Source organism: Schistocerca americana, chromosome 7 (genome assembly GCF_021461395.2).
Source record: "Schistocerca americana isolate TAMUIC-IGC-003095 chromosome 7, iqSchAmer2.1, whole genome shotgun sequence".
NCBI classification, from domain to species: domain Eukaryota; kingdom Metazoa; phylum Arthropoda; class Insecta; order Orthoptera; family Acrididae; genus Schistocerca; species Schistocerca americana.
The window spans coordinates 607,141,277-607,159,482 of record NC_060125.1 but is presented as its reverse complement, the minus strand read 5'-3'; the positions used below and the strand labels follow the sequence as shown (position 1 = coordinate 607,159,482).

Here is an 18,206-nt window from a genome sequence, read left to right as displayed (position 1 = left end):
AAGATCAGGAACATAAAGAGACCGGGCGACCTGGGGGCCGACAGACCGCAGCTCTCGCGGTCGTCGCGCGGCAGCAGACCTTTGGCCTGGAAGGTACCGGGAAGGGGCATCCCGGGAGAGGCGCCCTTGACCGGCAGACGCCGAAGGAGTGGGACACTTCTCCGGTTGGGGAGGGGGAGCAGCACCCAGAGGAGAAGGTGTGGGAGCCGCAGGGGAGGGGGGGGAGGGGAGGGGTCCAGGATGGGGGTAAGGAAGGGGGAGGAAAGGGTGAAGATGTAACCAAGGCGTAACTAGATGTCATGGACACAGGGTGAAGACGTGTATATTTCTTACGGGCCTCTGTGTAGGTTAAACGATCAAGGGACTTATACTACTGTATCTTCTTTTCCTTCGTATGTACTGGGCAATCTGGTGAATGCGGAGAATTACTACCATGACAATTTACACACACAGGAGGGGGAACACAGGGACTCCCCTCATGGAGTGGACGTCCACAGTCACCACAGAGAGGGGCCTGTGAACAGCGGGAAGACGTATCCAAAACATAAGCACTTGAAACACCTCATAGGAGGTGGGATGTACGGCTTCACATCACATCGATAAACCATAATCTTAACTTTCTCAGGGAGGGTATCCCCTTCAAAGGCCAGGATAAAGGCACCAGTATCAATGTGATTGTCTTTAGGACCCTTCTGGACACTCCAATCAAAGTGAACACCGCGCCGTCCGAGATTGTCCCAAAGTTCCTCATCAGTTTGAAGGATGAAGTCCCTGTGAAAAATCACACCTTGTACCATATTTAGAGACTGGTGGGGGTAATGGACACAGGACTTGTGCCAAGATGGGTACAGGCACGAAGGGCCGTAGATTAGGCAGCTGAAGCAGTTTTGATCAGCAACGAACCCGACCACATCTTGCTCAGGGAGTCCACTTCGCCAAACTTGTCTTCAATGTGAAACTTCCTGGCAGATTAAAACTGTGTGCCCAACCGAGACTTGAACTCGGGACCTTTGCCTTCGCGGACAAGTGCTCTACCAACTGAGCTACCGAAGCACGACTCACGCTTGGTATTCATAGCTTTACTTCTGCCAGTACCTCGTCTCCTACCTTCCAAACTTTACAAAAGCTCTCCTGCGAACCTTGCAGAACTAGCACTCCTGAAAGAAAGGATATTGCGGAGACATGGCTTAGCCACAGCCTGGGGGATGTTTCCAGAATGAGATTTTCACTCTGCAGTTACAGGAAGAGAGGACCCCCTTAGTTACAGGAAGAGTGGGTACTTTTTAAAAAAATAATTCAGGTACTGACAGACCTATAGTACTCAGGAGCTAATATTGGCCAAAGGATGCAGAAAAGAAGATCAACATGGGCAAAAACACACAATTGAAATTTAAGAGTGAAGACCAGTAGCATTTTCAGGATACACGGAGGACATAAGGGACCAAGGATGACTTGAGGACAAGATGAAATGATACTGAATTATCTACCAAAGGTTGGAACAAATGAGTAGGTAATCTAGGGAAGACAAACTGGCATTCTGGAGAAATGCAGGAATGTACAAGGCAATACTTACCCTATGACTTCTCCTGGAGGATAGATAAGATATGTGACATTGTTGACAAATTCTGAAGTAACAAAGATAAAATACAGGGACTCAAAGGGGACCAACCGAGAAGAGACAGTTACAGCCTATCACGTACACTATACAATTTTCTCACCATGCTATCTAAAGGCTTTTTTGTACATCTACATCTATAATGCAGAAACCACAGAGAGGTGCACTGCAGAGGGTACATCCCATTCACACAAGTACGGGAAGCATGGTTGTTTGAATGCCTCTGTGCGTATAGTAATTATTCTAATCTTATTCTCAAGATATCTGTGTGAGCAAATATGTAGGGGACTGTAGTGTACTCCTAGAATCACCATTTGAAGCCGGTTCTTGAAACTTTGTTAAGAGATTTTTTTGGGCTAGTTTACATCTGCCTATAAGAGTTTGCCAGTTCAGTTCCTTCAGTATTTCTGCAACACCCCCTCATGGATTAAATGAACCTGGGACCAATCATGCTGCCCTCCTCTGTATAAATTCACTATGTCCTGTTATTTGTATTTGGTGCATGTCCCTAACACTTGAGCAATATTCTAGAACTGGTCGGAAAAGTGATTTCTAAGCATTCTCCTTTGTAGATTGACTGCACTTCCCTGTATTCTGCCAATAAACCGAAGGCTACCACCTGCTTTACCCTCGGCTGAACCTATGTCACCATTCCATTTCACATCACTACAAAGTGTTACACCCAGGCATTTGTACGAATTGGCCAATTCCAACGGTGACACACTGATATTATAGTCATGGGATACTATGTTTTTTCGTTTTGTGAAGTGCACAGTTTTACACTTCTGAACATTTGGAGCAAGTTGTCAATCTTTGAACCCATTGGACTGAATATTCATGCAGCTTCTCTCAGACAGTACTTCATTATAGATAACTGCTTCATCTGCAAAAAGTTTGAGGTTGGTATTAATACTGTCTACAGGGTCGTTAATATATAACATGAACAGCAAGAGTTCCAACACCTTTCCCTGGGGCACACCTGAAGTTAATTCTACATCTGATGATGACTCTCCATTCAATATAACATGCTGTGTCCTCCCTACCAAAAAGTCCTCATGAACTTCACTTAATGCCCATATGATCACACATTTGACAATAAGGGTCTAATGTTTTCCAGAAATTAAGAATCACTCCATCTACCCGGTTGCCTAGATCCAAAGCTTTCAGTATGTCATGTGACAAAAGTGCGAATTGGGTTCCCATGATCGATGCCTTTGAAATACATGCTGGTTGGCATTAAGGTCATTCTGTTCAAGGTACCACATTACGTTTGAGCTCAGAATATGTTCTAAGATTCTACAGCACACTGATGTCAAGGATACTGAACAGTAGTTTTGTGGATCATTTCTACTACCCTTCTTATAGATGTGTGTGACCTGTGCCTTTTTCCAAGATCTGGACAGGGTTTCTTATTTGAGGGATCTACAGTAGATTAGTCAGAAAAGTAGTCAGAAAAGGGGCTAAATCAGCAGCAAATTCTGCTGCTGCTGCTGCTGCCAGGGATTCCACCAGAGCCTGGAGCTTTGTTCAATTTTAACAATTACAGCTGTTTCTCAACGCCACTGACACTAATATTTATTTCATTCATCTTTTCAGTGGTATGAGGAGTAAATTGGGGCAATTCTCCAGGGTTTTCCTTTGTAAAAGAACATTTGAAAATTGAGCTAAGCATTCAGCTTTTGCTTTGCTAGCCTTAATTTCTTGTTTCATTCGCTAGGGATTGGACACCAACTTTGGTGCCTTTACATATGACCAGAATTTCTTTGGTTTTGTGAAATATCATTTGACAACATTCTGCTATGATAGTCATTGAAGACATCATGCATTGCTCTCTTGTCAGTCAAATGTTTCATTCAACATCTCTGTGTCTATATCCCTATTTTTTTCTTTCTTTCTTTCTTTATCTTTCTGCTTGGTTTAGTTGTCCTTTGCACCTCGGTAATCACTGCTGCCGCAACCCCGTTATGGTCACCGATGTGGACATCCTCGAGGTGGTCAGGTCTATTTGTTGCCATTAGATGCAATATATTTCCATAATGATTGGGCTCCTAATTATCAGTTCTAGGTAGTTTTCAGAGAAGGCATTTAGCAATATTTCACAGGATGTTTTATCACACCCATTACTAATAAAACTATAGCTTTGCTACTTGATTGGCAGATGGTTAAACAGTCTACTGATCATTTCAGAATGATTAGGGAACCGAGGGTTTCCCTACAGTTTATGGTAACATCAGGAGATTAGTCTGATGGGTGATAAAAGGATCCAATTATTTTTACCCACCAATGATACTGAATCCTGCCCAAACAATCTAACATGTAGCTTTCATTTCTATCTCAGTGGATTTCCCTGTCCTTTCGATATACACTTAAATTTTCCCCAAAAATCTCACTGCTATCAATTTCAGGTTTCAACCACCTTTCTGTACCTAATTATTAGGTGAGCTTCACTGCTTTTTTTTCCGAGCACATCAAACTCTGGCACTTTGCTGCAAATGCTTTGCCAGTCTACCATTAGGATTTTAATATTCTCACCTGTAGGAGGCATTTCTTTCGATCTTACACTGATACTTCTGGATTTCCTACAGCTGTTGTTATCTGGACAGGATGGAGAATCGCCTAATCTGAAAAACCCTTGTACGCACCCCACACAAAGTCAGTTACCTGAGTAGCAGTCTCTCATGCTTAGTGCACACCTGACCCATTTAGGGGCACCCTACAGCTCTCAGTTCTTTGGCTCAAGTCCAGGAAGTTGCAGCCTAGTTTGTCACAGAAGCTTCGAAGTTTCTGGCTCAGTCCTGCCACTCGACCCAGAACCAATGGGCCAAAATCAGTTCTAGGGACAATGCTGCAAATTGTGAGCTCCACTGAAACACTTTGCACAAGGAGGGTCTTCTCAAACTTCTCTGTCAGTCTCTGAAATGACCCAAGATTGACCTCTGAGGCCAGATGACATGTGCTACAATATGCAATTTGTTTCACCCTTTTCCCTCCATACCTGCTGGAATAGCCTCTTAACATGCTGAATGAGGCAGGAGGTGAGAAAACTTGGATTTCATGGTCGAGCAGCTGCTCATAAGCCACCCATCACGCTGTTAAATGCCAAACACCTCGCTTGGTTAAGGAGTGTAAACATTGGATGACTGAACAGTGGAAAAACGTTGTGTGGAGTGACGAATCACAGTACACAATGTGGCGATCTGATGGCAGGGTGAGGGTATGGCGAATGCTCAGTGAACATCAACTGCCAGCGTGTGTAGTGCCAACAGTAAAATTAGGAGGTGGTGGTGTTATGGTGTGGTCTTGTTTTTCACGGAGGGGGCTCACACCCCCTGTTTTGCATGACACTATCATAGCACAGGCCTATTGTTTTAAGCACATTCTTGCTTCCTACTGCTGAAGAGCAATTTGAGGATGGCGATTGCATCTTTCAACACAATCGAGCACCTGTTCATAATGCAAGACCTGTGGCGGAGTGGTTACACGACAATAACATCCCTGTAATGGACTGGCCTGCACAGAGTCCTGATCTGAATCCTACAGAACACCTTTGGGATGTTTTGAAATGCCGACTTCATGCCAGGCCTCACCGACCGACATCAATACCTCTCCTCAGTGCAGCACTCCGTGAAGAATAGGCTGCCATTCCCCAAGAAACCTTCCAGCACCTGATTGAACATATGCCTGTGAGAGTGGAAGCTGCCAACAAGGCTAAGGGTGGGCCAACACCATATTGAATCCCAGCACTACCAATTGAGGGCGCCATGAACTTCCAAGTCATTTTCACCCAGGTGTCCGCATACTTTTGATCACATAGTGTATATGCCGAAGTTCCACACAATACCTCTCCAGAACTACAATATTTTTGTGAAACACTAAAGACCTCTCTAAATGACAGTATTTGTGAAAATATCTTAAAGAAAGGGAAAATTGGAAACTTGTAATAAGGAAACCAAAAAATGATACAGATCTGAATTTACTGTCAACAAATACTTTGTCCCCAATACCATGAGATGGGATTAACACACACACACACACACACACACACACACACACACACACTTTTCTGAGCTTTTTTTTGGAAAAATTTGTAACATTTTGAGAATAATCACAGGATGTGAACTGTCTTGAGAAACGATAAAGTGGAAGGACTGCTAACTGTTTGCTATGACATTAATGCATAAAATGCGTAAACTGTGAAAGTATTTTTACATAAAGATTAAAGAATTTGAAAATTTTTGGTTATTTACAACTTATTTTCTCCAAAACCCCCATCCCAAATGTTCTAAAAATTTCATGGTACATTAGCTGATCGTTGTACTTAGGGAACGTACAACCTTAGTCTGTAATATTAGTCTGTACAAAATGTGAGAAATTTTTTAGGTAGACATAGCTCTCCTCTAAAAAAAAAAAAATTACCATGGACACTTAAATATTTTAAAATGATTGTTGATTTTAAGCAAACGTAATGCAAAACTAATATTTCTGAATCAAAATAATTACTCCACAACATTATAAGCGAGTGGGAAAACAATTCATAATTTTGTTCGAAAGCAAACATGAGATATATATAGAACACTTGTACTCATTTTTCTTTTTGTGATATTATTCACAAATTATTGTCTTCTGTCACTATTGTATTTCACAACCTTCTATGAATTAAAATTGCCTACATGTACCAATCCACACTCAACTGCTGAAAAAGAGTTCATTTTTTTTTTTTCCATCTGGTTCTCATTAAACTTGTACAGCAGATCTGAATGATTCAACAAGAGCAGTACTTGGGAAATGGGAACTGCACGCTGATCTTGATGATGGGCATATGAAAGCACTGGCAGAACCATGAGGTGTCGTAAAGGAGGCAATTGTATTTTCCCGTTCATGAGAGACACTTTATCTCTCCCTTCCATCAGTGATTGTCATACACACAAGAAATGAAGTGGCTCACTACAAAGTCTTCTAATGTATACTGTGTATGCAGAGCCATGTCACACACAGTAACAGGCTGTATTTTGTGGAGAAACATTCTTGCAATGTATGTGCTACTCCGGGATGCAACCCAGTAGCAACTTTAAATCCTGCTACAGGCTTCATAGCAGACCACTCTTCTCTCTTTTTTAAACAGAATTCCCTTAATGCACTTTCATTTAGAATTAGGAGTTTCATGTTTGTTACTAATGTTGATACGGTGTGTACAAACCCAGCGGCATTCTTATAGCACTGACAGCTTCATGCTGGAAATTAAATCTTGTTGCAAGATGTTTACAGAGACCGCCTATCCCATCACATGCACTTTTATCATGACCTACTGCTGAAAATATCCATTCTTTTTGACTTAATTCTTGTACTACAATGTTGACCGAGCTCATAAATCTGAAAGCTCGTTTTTACATTGAGACACTGCACCATCAGTCATACACACTTGTTTAGTAAATGCGTGGCCTTTACATGCTATGTCATCAATTATCATGCTGACAGTGATGCATGCATGTGCAATGTCATGAATAAGAGCATCACTGACAATACCAAAACAGTGTGATGTTTCCAGGAAGTGAGCAACACATGCAAATATTTATACCTGTGATGTGTTCCAGTGGTAACTTTGCTTTCGTTCCGCAAAGCAACAGATCAATTCTCAGCGAAGAACTAATGTGCAGTATTCTGGGATTCTGCCCGATTTTACGTCTGGTATGACCTGTCTCTGAATTGTCCACATAAGATGGTGAGCTATTCCTTCCAAGACCCAATGCCTAACCTCTGTAACACACTTCTCTTGCTCTACCATCGTCTTCACCAACTCTCCTCCCTCCCTCAATGCATAGGTTATGTCGTTGTCAGTATCCTGAAGGTGTAATGCTTCAACACCAGACCACATTGCACACTCTTGCAACCAATTTTTATATAGCACCTCTTGGCATATACACAAAAGCATCAGCTCAATCTCTATGTACTTCTTTCCTGTGACACTTGTAAAGGGACATCCTTCTATAACATTAACTTTATTCAACAGAAGTTCTAGATACCAAAAAATACTTTCTACCTTTTAAACAGGTTAATATTATCTCAGCCACTTGACTACAAGAATTTCATATAATTTTGTACACAAGGTATTATATTTCAGGCTAAAATGTATAAAAAGAAATTTATTTTTGCTGTTACAATCGATATGTAATAACTCTGTATGTACAGTTAAAATTACTCTTCTTTTCGAAACACTTGAAATCCCAAACTATCTGGCAACTCGAAATTCATTTAATTACTTGCGCAATCTGATATATATTAAATTTAGTTCTAGATTCATTTATAATGATGTAACTTGGTGAAGATTCTTCTTTTGCCAAGAAAGTTTGTAAACTCTTCAATGGAATATTGTTAGTACCGCATAATGTTTTAGTTGTAGGCGTGCCTCAGATGTGATCAGACATGTTTTTAATTTTGGCAATAACAATGTAATTTTCAATTTACAAGTGGAGATTGTAAAGACAGTGTAATATAGAAGAATGCGATGTAATAAAATAGCAGAAACAAATTACGGAGCAGGCTTATGTCAAAATTATTATGTCATTTGGAACCTATAATGTCAAAAATTTCAGCCTCAAAAATTAACCCCTAAACACAACGAACTGGAGCCAACTACGAGAAAAGGAGGTAAGTAAAAAAGTTATTTGTACATCTTACTCCTCTCTAAGCTTATTAGAAGAGAGTATTATGAATGAGTGAAAATCAACAGTTGATGTGAAGGAGATAAGACTATACACTGCTTGTGGTTAAACAAACAAGTTTCAAATTAATGCAGTAAATACATGTACATACTTCCTTCACTGGCTGGCAATTTACCCCATTTTACTCACAAGGAGTAAAATTTTGCGAAACCAATTTTTAAATTCTGGCTATCCTTTTTCATTAGGAGACATGCTTCTCTTATTGATCTTGTCATATCTTTTTACCTGTTTAACTTTTTCACCATTTTCACCAAGGCAGATAACATCAACCAGGTCAGGACTTTGTCTTCTGCAATCTTTGTCATCACTTAGGTAATATTCCAGATCAACAGTAAGCGCAATGAAAGCCCACAGTAAGAATCTGGGAATGACCAAATACCTTTCTCATTCTTTATTTTATAAAGTCTGAGTCTAGCTAACACTTGGTTCAAGAATCATGAAAGAAGGTTGTATACATGGAAGAACCCTGGAGATTCTAAAAGGTTTCAGATAGATTATATAATGGTAAGACAGAGATTTGGGAACCAGGTTTTAAATTTTAAGACATTTCCAGGGGCAGATGTGGACTCTGACCACAATCTGTTGGTTATGACCTGTAGATTAAAACTGAAGAAACTGCAAAAAGGTGGGAATTTAAGGAGATGGGACCTGGATAAACTGAAAGAACCAGAGGTTGTACAGAGTTTCAGGGAGAGCATAAGGGAACGATTGACAGGAATACGGGAAAGAAATACAGTAGAAGAAGAATGGGTAGCTTTGAGAGATGAAGTAGTGAAGGTAGCAGAGGACCTAGTAGGTAAAAAGACGAGGGCTAGTAGAAATCCTTGGGTAACAGAAGAAATATTGAATTTACTTGATGAAAGGAGAAAATACAAAAATGCAGTAAATGAAGCAGGCAAAAAGGAATACAAACGTCTCAAAAATGAGGTCGACAGGAAGTGCAAAATGGCTAAGCAGGGATGGCTAGAGGACAAATGTAAGGATGTAGAGGCTTATCTCACGAGGGGTAAGATAGATACTGCGTACTGGAAAATTAAAGAGACCTTTGGAGAAGAGAGAACCACTTGCATGAATATCAAGAGCTCAGATGGAAACCCAGTTCTAAGCAAAGAAGGGAAAGCAGAAAGGTGGAAGGAGTATATAGAGCGTCTATACAGGGGCAATGTTCTGGAGGACAATATTATGGAAATGGAAGAAGAGGTAGATGAAGATGAAATGGGAAATATGATACTGCGTGAAGAGTTTGACACAGCACTGAAAGACCTAACTCGAAACAAGGCCCCGGGAGTAGACAACATTCCATTAGAGCTACTGATGGCCTTGGGAGAGCCAGACCTAACAAACCTCTACCATCTGGGGAGCAAGATATATGAGACAGGCTAAATTCCCTGAGACTTCAAGAAGAATGTAGTAATTCCAATCCCAAAGAAAGCAGGTGTTGACAGATGTGAAAATTACCGAACTATCAGTTTAATAAGTCATAGCTGCAAAATACTAACACGAATTCTTTACAGACGAATGGAAAAACTGGTAGAAGCTGGCCTCAGTGAAGATCAGTTTGGATTCCGTAGAAATGTTGGAACATGTGAGGCAATACTGACCCTACGACTTATCTTAGAAGAAAGATTAAGGAAAGGCAAACCTACGTTTCTAGCAGTTGTAGACTTAGAGAAAGCTTTTGACAATGTTGACTGGAATACTCTCTTTCAAATTCTAAAGGTGGCAGGGGTAAAATACAGGGAGCGAAAGGCTATTTACAATTTGTACAGAAACCAGGTGGCAGTTATAAGAGTCGAGGGGCATGAAAGAAGCAGTGGTTGGGAAGGGAGCGGGACAGGGTTGTAGTTTCTCCCTGATGTTATTCAATCTGTATATTGAGCAAGCAGTAAAGGAAACAAAAGAAAAGTTCGGAGTAGTTATTAAAATCCACGGACAAGAAATAAAAACTTTTAAGTTCGCCAATGACATTGTAATTCTGTCAGAGACAGCAAAGGGCTTGGAAGAGCAGTTGAACGGAATGGACAGTGTCTTGAAAGGAGGATATAAGATGAACATCAACAAAAGCAAAACGAGGATAATGGAATGTCGTCGAATTAAGTCGGGTGATGCTGAGGGAATTAGATTAGGAAATGAGACATTTAAAGTAGTAAAGGAGTTCTGCTATTTGGGGAGCAAAATAACTGATGATGGTCGAAGTAGAGAGGATATAAAATGTAGACTGGCAATAGCAAGGAAAGCATTTCTAAAGAAGAGAAATTTGTTAACATCAAGTATAGATTTAAGTGTCAAGAAGTCGTTTCTGAAAGTATTTGTATGGAGTGTAGCCATGTATGGAAGTGAAACATGGATGATAAATAGTTTAGACAAGAAGAGAATAGAAGGTTTTGAAATGTGGTGCTACACAAGAATGCTGAAGATTAGATGGGTAGATCACATAAGTAATGAGGAGGTATTGAATAGAACTGGGGAGAAGAGGAGTTTGTGGCACAACTTGACAAGAAGAAGGCATCGGTTGGTAGGACATGTTCTGAGGCATCAAGGGATCACCAATTTGGTACTGGAGGGCACCGTGGAAGGTAAAAATCGTAGAGGGAGACCAAGAGATCAATACACTAAGCAGATTCAGAAGGATGTAGGCTGCAGTAGGTACTGGGAGATGAAGCTTCCACAGGATAGAGTAGCATGGAGAGCTGCATCAAACCAGTCTCAGGACTGAAGACCACAGCAACAACAAGTCAAATACGGTGAGGAAGTGGGTATGTATTTCTGTATCTGCTGCTTTGAGTAGCTACCTGGTATCTCAGTACAAGTGGCTGCCAAAATAGCAGTATTTAGGTTTTGAAACCACACACCACATTTTGTGCACGTATCAATATCTTCAGGTTCTGCACTATGTGCATCTACATGACACACTTCACAAAGTTCTGATGATGATTGTGTAAAACTTGTTCCAATTTCTCCCACTTTTCTTTTTACTTGCTATTTTCTTCTTCTGCTTCTTACGTTTTCTGGATGTTTAAGGGGAGGATAAAGTAGGGGCTACAGCAGAAATGCTAACATTCACACCCAGGATTATAAACGTCTGCACTGTCTCCTTCAGTTTCACATTTGGGTGATGGTGATCATACATGTGGGTTGTCACTGAATTTCTTCTCGTAGCGAGAGTAGCAATTTGTGCACGATGTATGTGATGCTAATACAATTATCTGAGACCAAGATATTTCTGCAATACCTCCGATAGGTTTCCAGCAACTGAAGCTTTTTTTCCACTTCTCTTAAACACCACCCTCTTGTGTCTTTTTCGTAGTCTATATTCCTCGTTCTTTCACTACTGTATTTCCTCACTTACATTGTGTCTAACAAAAAATTCAAAGCAAACACAAAACTCTATGGAGAATGGATTATGTGCAAGTTCTCACATGTTTGTTATAAACAGAAGAGCACGGTAAACAATCTTGCCAACATGCAAATATTACACTAGAAATTCTGTGATGCACATGCAGAATGTTGACAAATTTAACACTTTACACAAAAAAAATATTGACCACTGTGTTTGCACTGACTACTAACATACTAACCCTAACAATATTTTGTTTAATTCTCAAGTTTTCAGATGAGGGTTTTAGAGTAAATAATTTGTAAAAACTCAAAAAATGCAATTTTTTACATTTTTAGTAATAAATTTTTACATAATTCAAATAAATGGAGCAGAGAAGATACTGTTTATAACATCATTAATATCTGGTAATATGACAAAAGATAGCATTCTGTGTCTTTCCAAATTAGAAAAAAAATTTAAGTGAAAAAATTAAATTTTGTATTATCATCTTAAATTTGTAAGTTAAAGGAAGCTCATATGTGTGCAGGTGTCAACTAAATTTATCACACTAAGAGGGAGCTTTAAGCCAAACACCTGTCAGGTCTTTGTTTATTGGTGATATATTTTTGTTATCTACTGTTTTACGAATTATTTACAAAATATACACTTTTCAAAGGACCGCACCATTTACAAAAATTAAGAAAAACAAAAACACTTCATTTCTTAACACTTATGATATAAAGGTCTAATACATATTTTTTCCAGTGAAGTTCAGGACCGAGTTGACATGACCTGTACGATTTAAGACAAAATTACCCTGCCTTGAAAAATGTGCAAAACAGAACATCAAAAGTGAAACAAAGGTAATGGCATGTAGCTGCAATAAAATCAGACTATGTTGAAAGAATGAGATGAGGAACTCTCACAAAGTTAGTACACGGGTTTTGCTACTTGGGCAAAAGGGCAGAAAAATATGTGACGATGACAAGTAGAGAACATCTCTGACACAAAATGTAGATTGGCAATAAGTGTTTTCAGAAAAAGACACACAGCATTAGTTTGGGTGTCAAAGTCTTTTCTGCAGGCACTTGCCTTGAGCTCATCACTGTACAGAAGTGACATGTGGACGAACAGTGCAGACCAAGAAAACATGTTGGAACTGTGATAAGATGAAAGAATGATGATTATTTAGGTAGGTCAGGTAAAGAGATACCAAATTGAATTAGGGAAACTGTGATGAATGGGGTTTCCTTGGGACAAACACCACTGCTGTAAGTCTCAGACTCACTGATAAAATAGAAGAGTTGCGAGTAATATGTATAGTGTACAGTCAACAGTTGTGACACTGTTACAAGAATGACTTCCAGAGAACACTGAACAGAGTGTGAAAAGACTGCACAACGTGCACAAGTGAAGGCACAGTGCGGTGCGGCCAAAGGTTCACCTGGAATAAGAGCTATGAACTGACACTAGGTGAGGATATCAGGAGGATCAGTCATTCATTGTATTATGGGTGACAAACAGGAAGCTAAGATTTCGAGTTAGATCTCTGCCCCCTTCCCCCACCCCCAAATGGGACAGAAGTGTATTGTGTCCCACGGACAAAAGTTCATAGTACAACTAAAAGATAGGACTGGTTGATAAGATGCATCCCACGGCATCAAAGCATTGTTAATTTCGTAACAGAGGCAAAAGAGGGTGAAATCACAAAGGTGGACCACAGCTTGATTATTGTAAGTAGGTTCAAGTGGATGTAGCTTGTAGCAGCTGTGTGAACAGACTGGTTAAGACAAACCAACATGAAGACCCGGATCAAAACAAAATTCAAACTGAAAACTGTAACAACAAATTTGTAAGTCTGCCAACCTTCTAAAAGTGCAATGAAATCAATATGCAAGCTGAATAAGTAAATTCAAATCAAAATTCTTACATCAGACCAGTAGCCACAGTGTTTTTTTTTTTATTCCAATAATTTACCATCAGTGCACACAGATAGCTACCTGTCATAAACTGAAACATTTCATTTCATGAATGCTGCGGAGTATGAACAGTCTTTGTAGCATAGGGGAAAAAAATTCTTACTGTGGACTTGCCCGGCTTCAAGGTCTCTCCCTCTCTCATGCAAAAAATAACTGAATTCATCCAACACTGGCATTTTTTTGTGTAACACAGGCTCATAAAAAGGAAACAGTATTTCAGGGATTTCAAACAAACTAGTGGAGACTGACCTTTCCTTGGGTCAACAGAAGCGTCCGATTCCACCTGTCGCCTTTGACCTGTAACGTAAGGCGGCTGTTGTGTGTGACGTCTCAATGGCGCAGAATGTAGTTTGTGAGAGTGGCGTGTTTGTAGGTGTCATTTTGATGTGATCAGTGGTGCTCTCTGGTGGTGTGTTTGGTGATGTTTTTGGTTTAGTTTGCGTGTGTGGCATTTTTATAGGTGGCGTATTGTTGCGGTCGGTGGTGATCTCTGGCGGTGTGTTTACGGGTAACGTGTTATGTGGTGTATAGGGTTCACCTGCGTGGTAGCATGGCACGTGTGTGGTATTTGTAGTGACTGTGCTTTCAGCAGAATATTTTTCAGTGAGTTAACGATTTTGGTTTTGTTATGCCAACATTATTGTAGTTTTTTCTGTTCATCGTGTGTGAATTTTGGTAAATTGCTTTGTTTATGTCTTTGGTAGGTATGGTTATGACTGACAATGTCAACAGTTTTCGGTTGTTGGCAATGGTGGGGGACAATGCGTTGCCTCCAATAAAATTTCTTCAACTATTCGGATTTTTGGATGAAGTCGTGAAGTGTTCAGTATGTCGTGAAGAAATGAGGCTTACTAAAGTTCCGGCGTCTCTGACCAGGGATGGCTATATGTGAAGATGTCATAAGGACAACAGGTCAAGCGAAGTGTTCAATTCCAATTTTATTGTGTTTTTTGAGGAAGTTATGGTTGTGGACGTGGCTGTAGTTTTGGGTTTTATGATTTGGTATCGGTAGTTTCTGCTGACCTATATAGGATTCCAGTGGACTTTTTTTTAGTTGGTTTTGGGAAGGTTGTGGTTATTTTATTTTATCATTTTCATTGTTTAGTTTAGTGGCGTGTGTTTATTTTTAGTTTGTCCCCACCCCAAAAACCCCCAATTTCCCCCGCTTGTCCCATTAGTTTCATTATATTTTTGGAGGAATATGTGTTTGATGGTTTTTCGATCCATCTTTGTGTTTGCTGTCATGTTTACGTAATGAAGTCATAGTCGCGATATGGGAGTCGTCGTGAATGGTCGTTTCCGCCATATTGGTGACATCATTGGTCAAAGCAGACGGATGGAATCGGACGTTTCCGTTTATCGTGGCATCCAACTCAATGCCACTTGATTATTAGAGACAACAATCATAAAGGAAACTACATCTAGCTAACTATAGGTTTTTGTAGCCTACCTCTTCAATATGTCTTAACTAGAGTTCTATCTCCCATCATCTAGTACTTTTGGTCTTAATTTTTTTAGGTACAGTTTGTTTTTCTGGAAGATTTCTCCACTCCCTCCATACAGTTTCAAATACTGAAACTGTCATGCTCCTTTAGATTGGTGATCGATTTCTCTTACTGGCATTGTTCCAGTGGATGCTACAGGACAAAGGGTATAGGCTTTGCATGGTCTCTAGGTCAAGAGAAGCTGAATACAAATGAGCACAAAGCTTTAAGGAGCCCTTTAGGACAAAAATGTCAGGGGATGAAGGGCAGCTGAAAAAACACTACGAGTTAAATTCACTGTTCAGAAAATACATATCAAAGGAAATTACAACGATAGCCTTCCATTTTATCACATAAGAACAGAGGAAATTGAATCCTGTGCTTATTAGGTGGTGCTGAAACAATGCAATATTTGTTACTGTTACAATGAACACTAAACAGAATCTGTCCAGAGGAACTCAAACCAAGTGAACTTAACAAATAGGATGAACAATAATATTCCTAGAATCAGAAGCTTCTGAATTTCCTGATGTAGTTATCAGGAGATGACAAAGATTCTACTTTTGATGAGGTATTTTAGCCAAATGAGAACAAAGATTTTATGCCTTAGAAAATGAATTACTGGAGACTGGAATCTCATGAAACACTATTACAACTCAAAGCCACCATAAATTACAATGATATTTATAAAAGGAGATTTGAGAATTTGCAATGAGCTGATTTTGTTGGAGACTGGTGGACAAGGTATTTAACAACCAACATTTTACTCTGGCACAGCTATATCAGTGGCAATTCACTTCCATAGGTTACCTACCACGTCTGCAGTTTAAGCAGAAATTATTACAGCAAGCAAGTGAAGAAACCAAGGAATCAATATGATTAAGCCAGTTACTACAAGAATTACTTTCACTGCTAAACCAACCTCCAATATTGTACACTGACAATGCTAATGCATTAAGATTACATAAAATAATGTATACCACAGTCAAAAAGTAGGTACAACATTTCAATGTTTAAGGAATATTTCTGAATGGTGCTATTTTGAGATATTTGGAATGGACCAGTTCGCCCTTTCTGCGACGAAGTCACTTTAAAATACATGGAGATTGACACAAGTGGCCAATCAGCAATTTTATTTTCAAAGAAAGAGAAAAATGAAAAGTTGCCCAGGAATCACTGCATAATCCATATTCTATGTAATTACGAAATGCCCTCTATTTTATATCAAAGAAAACCTTCTTTGCCTTCAGTTACTGAGTAGTCCCTACGCCACAAATAAATCATTCTTGAATTATTTGTACCTCTAGGTAGGCTATGTAGTTTTGGCACAGAAAGGAATGCAAAACTAGGCTGTAAAACTCTTGACAACCTATCTGTGGCAATAAAATCTTTAGCAGCAGAAATGTTTTCAAATGTTCATGTAAAGACGTTTCTGCTTTTCGGATGCCTTTGCATACCAAAGAAACAAAAAAAGGATAAAAATAAGTGGTCAGTAAGTGGTTCGACATAAAATTTAATATTCTAAATATGAGTGTACGATCGACGTGACTAACAGATTATACATCAGCAAAGTGAACGTCGAATGTTTTTTCACCGTTATTAAAACAAACAGGATTACGATTCAGTTGTTAAACTATAATTGCTTCCGTAGCACATCAACGCTATTTCAAATATTCGTGAAGGTCACACCACCTTCTCGAATTATCACGTTTAAATTAAGGTAACATACTTCATACCGGCCTAGATGCAGTAATACACCAACTGCTACAAGCGGTTGAATTATTTACTGTCCTACCTGTATGATCATCATTAAGTTCACACGAAATATTAAACACACATTGGTTATTTTACTGCGCGTTTTACGGCAAAGAATTTTAAAAAGTCCTACCTTATGTACACACTGTTCCTCAACAGGGAGTTTTAAGTACTCCGTATTTTCTTCCATCATTTAACCTGCAAAGATAGAACGGTTGTCACAAACTTCAACAAAAACATTAAAATGTAAGTTGACAGTTAGGGCCAATAAATATACACAGGACACACGCTTCCAAAACAGAGTTTTCTCATAACGACGTATTTCTTTGACACACACCTGTGTACGTATAAATAGCAAACAAAAACAATTTGTCCACTTCAGTATAAATTTAGTTTGACAGTACTACGCCTTCAACGAACTATCCTCGTGCAAAGACTCCACTACCTTAACCATAACTGTCGTTCCGTGTTTACAAAATTTTATCGTGTTATTGTGCAACAGACGTACAAAATTTTGAGCTGCAACCACTCACCTTACCACAACAAATGCTTAGAAATTCCTACATACAGTACACACCTAACGACAACTGCATTTAAACCCTATATGGTTTGCAAGAGAAGTTTCGATTGGTCAATAGCGGAGAAAGATAAGTCTGTCTTTCCCTTGAGTCAGAGATGATGTAACGATGTATTTAAAATTACCGTATTTTTTTATGAGAAGGAATAAGTAAATTATAGAGAAGGAAAACCAAATATGCTGGCATATCCAAGCAAAAAATTAAAATGTCGAGTGGTAATTCGTAGTTATTCGCCTCAAATTTGGAGCTTCAGACCAGAAATCGCCAAAAATAACCCAAGTGTCTTAATTTATGTCAAAATTCAGCAAATGTGGGACAGCGGCAGCTCCTGATATTCATATGAGTAATCAATAATGTTTCCTCAGTGATACTAATCATAAACTAAATCTTTACAGCATGAATTTTTCACTATGCGGCGGAGTGTGCGCTGGTATGAAATTTCCTGGAAGATTAAAACTGTGTGCCAGAACGGGACTCGAACTCAGGACCCCTGCTTTTTTCGGGCAAGTGCCCTACCAACTAAGCTACCCATGTCGGACTAGTGACCTGTCCTCACAGCTTTAATATAACCAGTACTTCGTCTTCGACCCACTCCCCTCCCCCCATAATTTCACGGAAGTTCTCCTGCGATACTTCCAAGAATAGCGCTCTTGGAATAAAGGATATTGAGTAGACATGGCCTCACCCAAGGCTCGAGTCTAGTCCAAAAACAATTCTGATCAGTCAGGAAGTTTTGTGTCAGTGCACACTCTGCTGC

General features: G+C 39.6%; 1 protein-coding gene across 2 annotated transcripts in view; it reads right to left on the bottom strand.

Moving 5' to 3' along the window:
- The window catches only part of LOC124621862 (protein mini spindles), a 144,360-nt gene extending 126,875 nt beyond the window's left edge, over positions 1–17,485 (bottom strand). The window contains exons 1-2 of one of the 2 annotated variants that reach the window (XM_047147324.1): positions 17,405–17,485; positions 17,005–17,069 (exon numbers count right to left, since the gene is read on the bottom strand). In XM_047147324.1, coding sequence (XP_047003280.1) covers positions 17,005–17,064 — 60 coding nt within the window. In that variant the 5' untranslated portion in view covers positions 17,065–17,069; positions 17,405–17,485. Of the gene's footprint in view, positions 1–17,004; positions 17,070–17,208; positions 17,361–17,404 lie in introns of those variants that run through there. The other variant, XM_047147325.1, reaches the window with a different exon arrangement.
- Between the last annotated feature and the right edge of the window lie 721 nt (positions 17,486–18,206).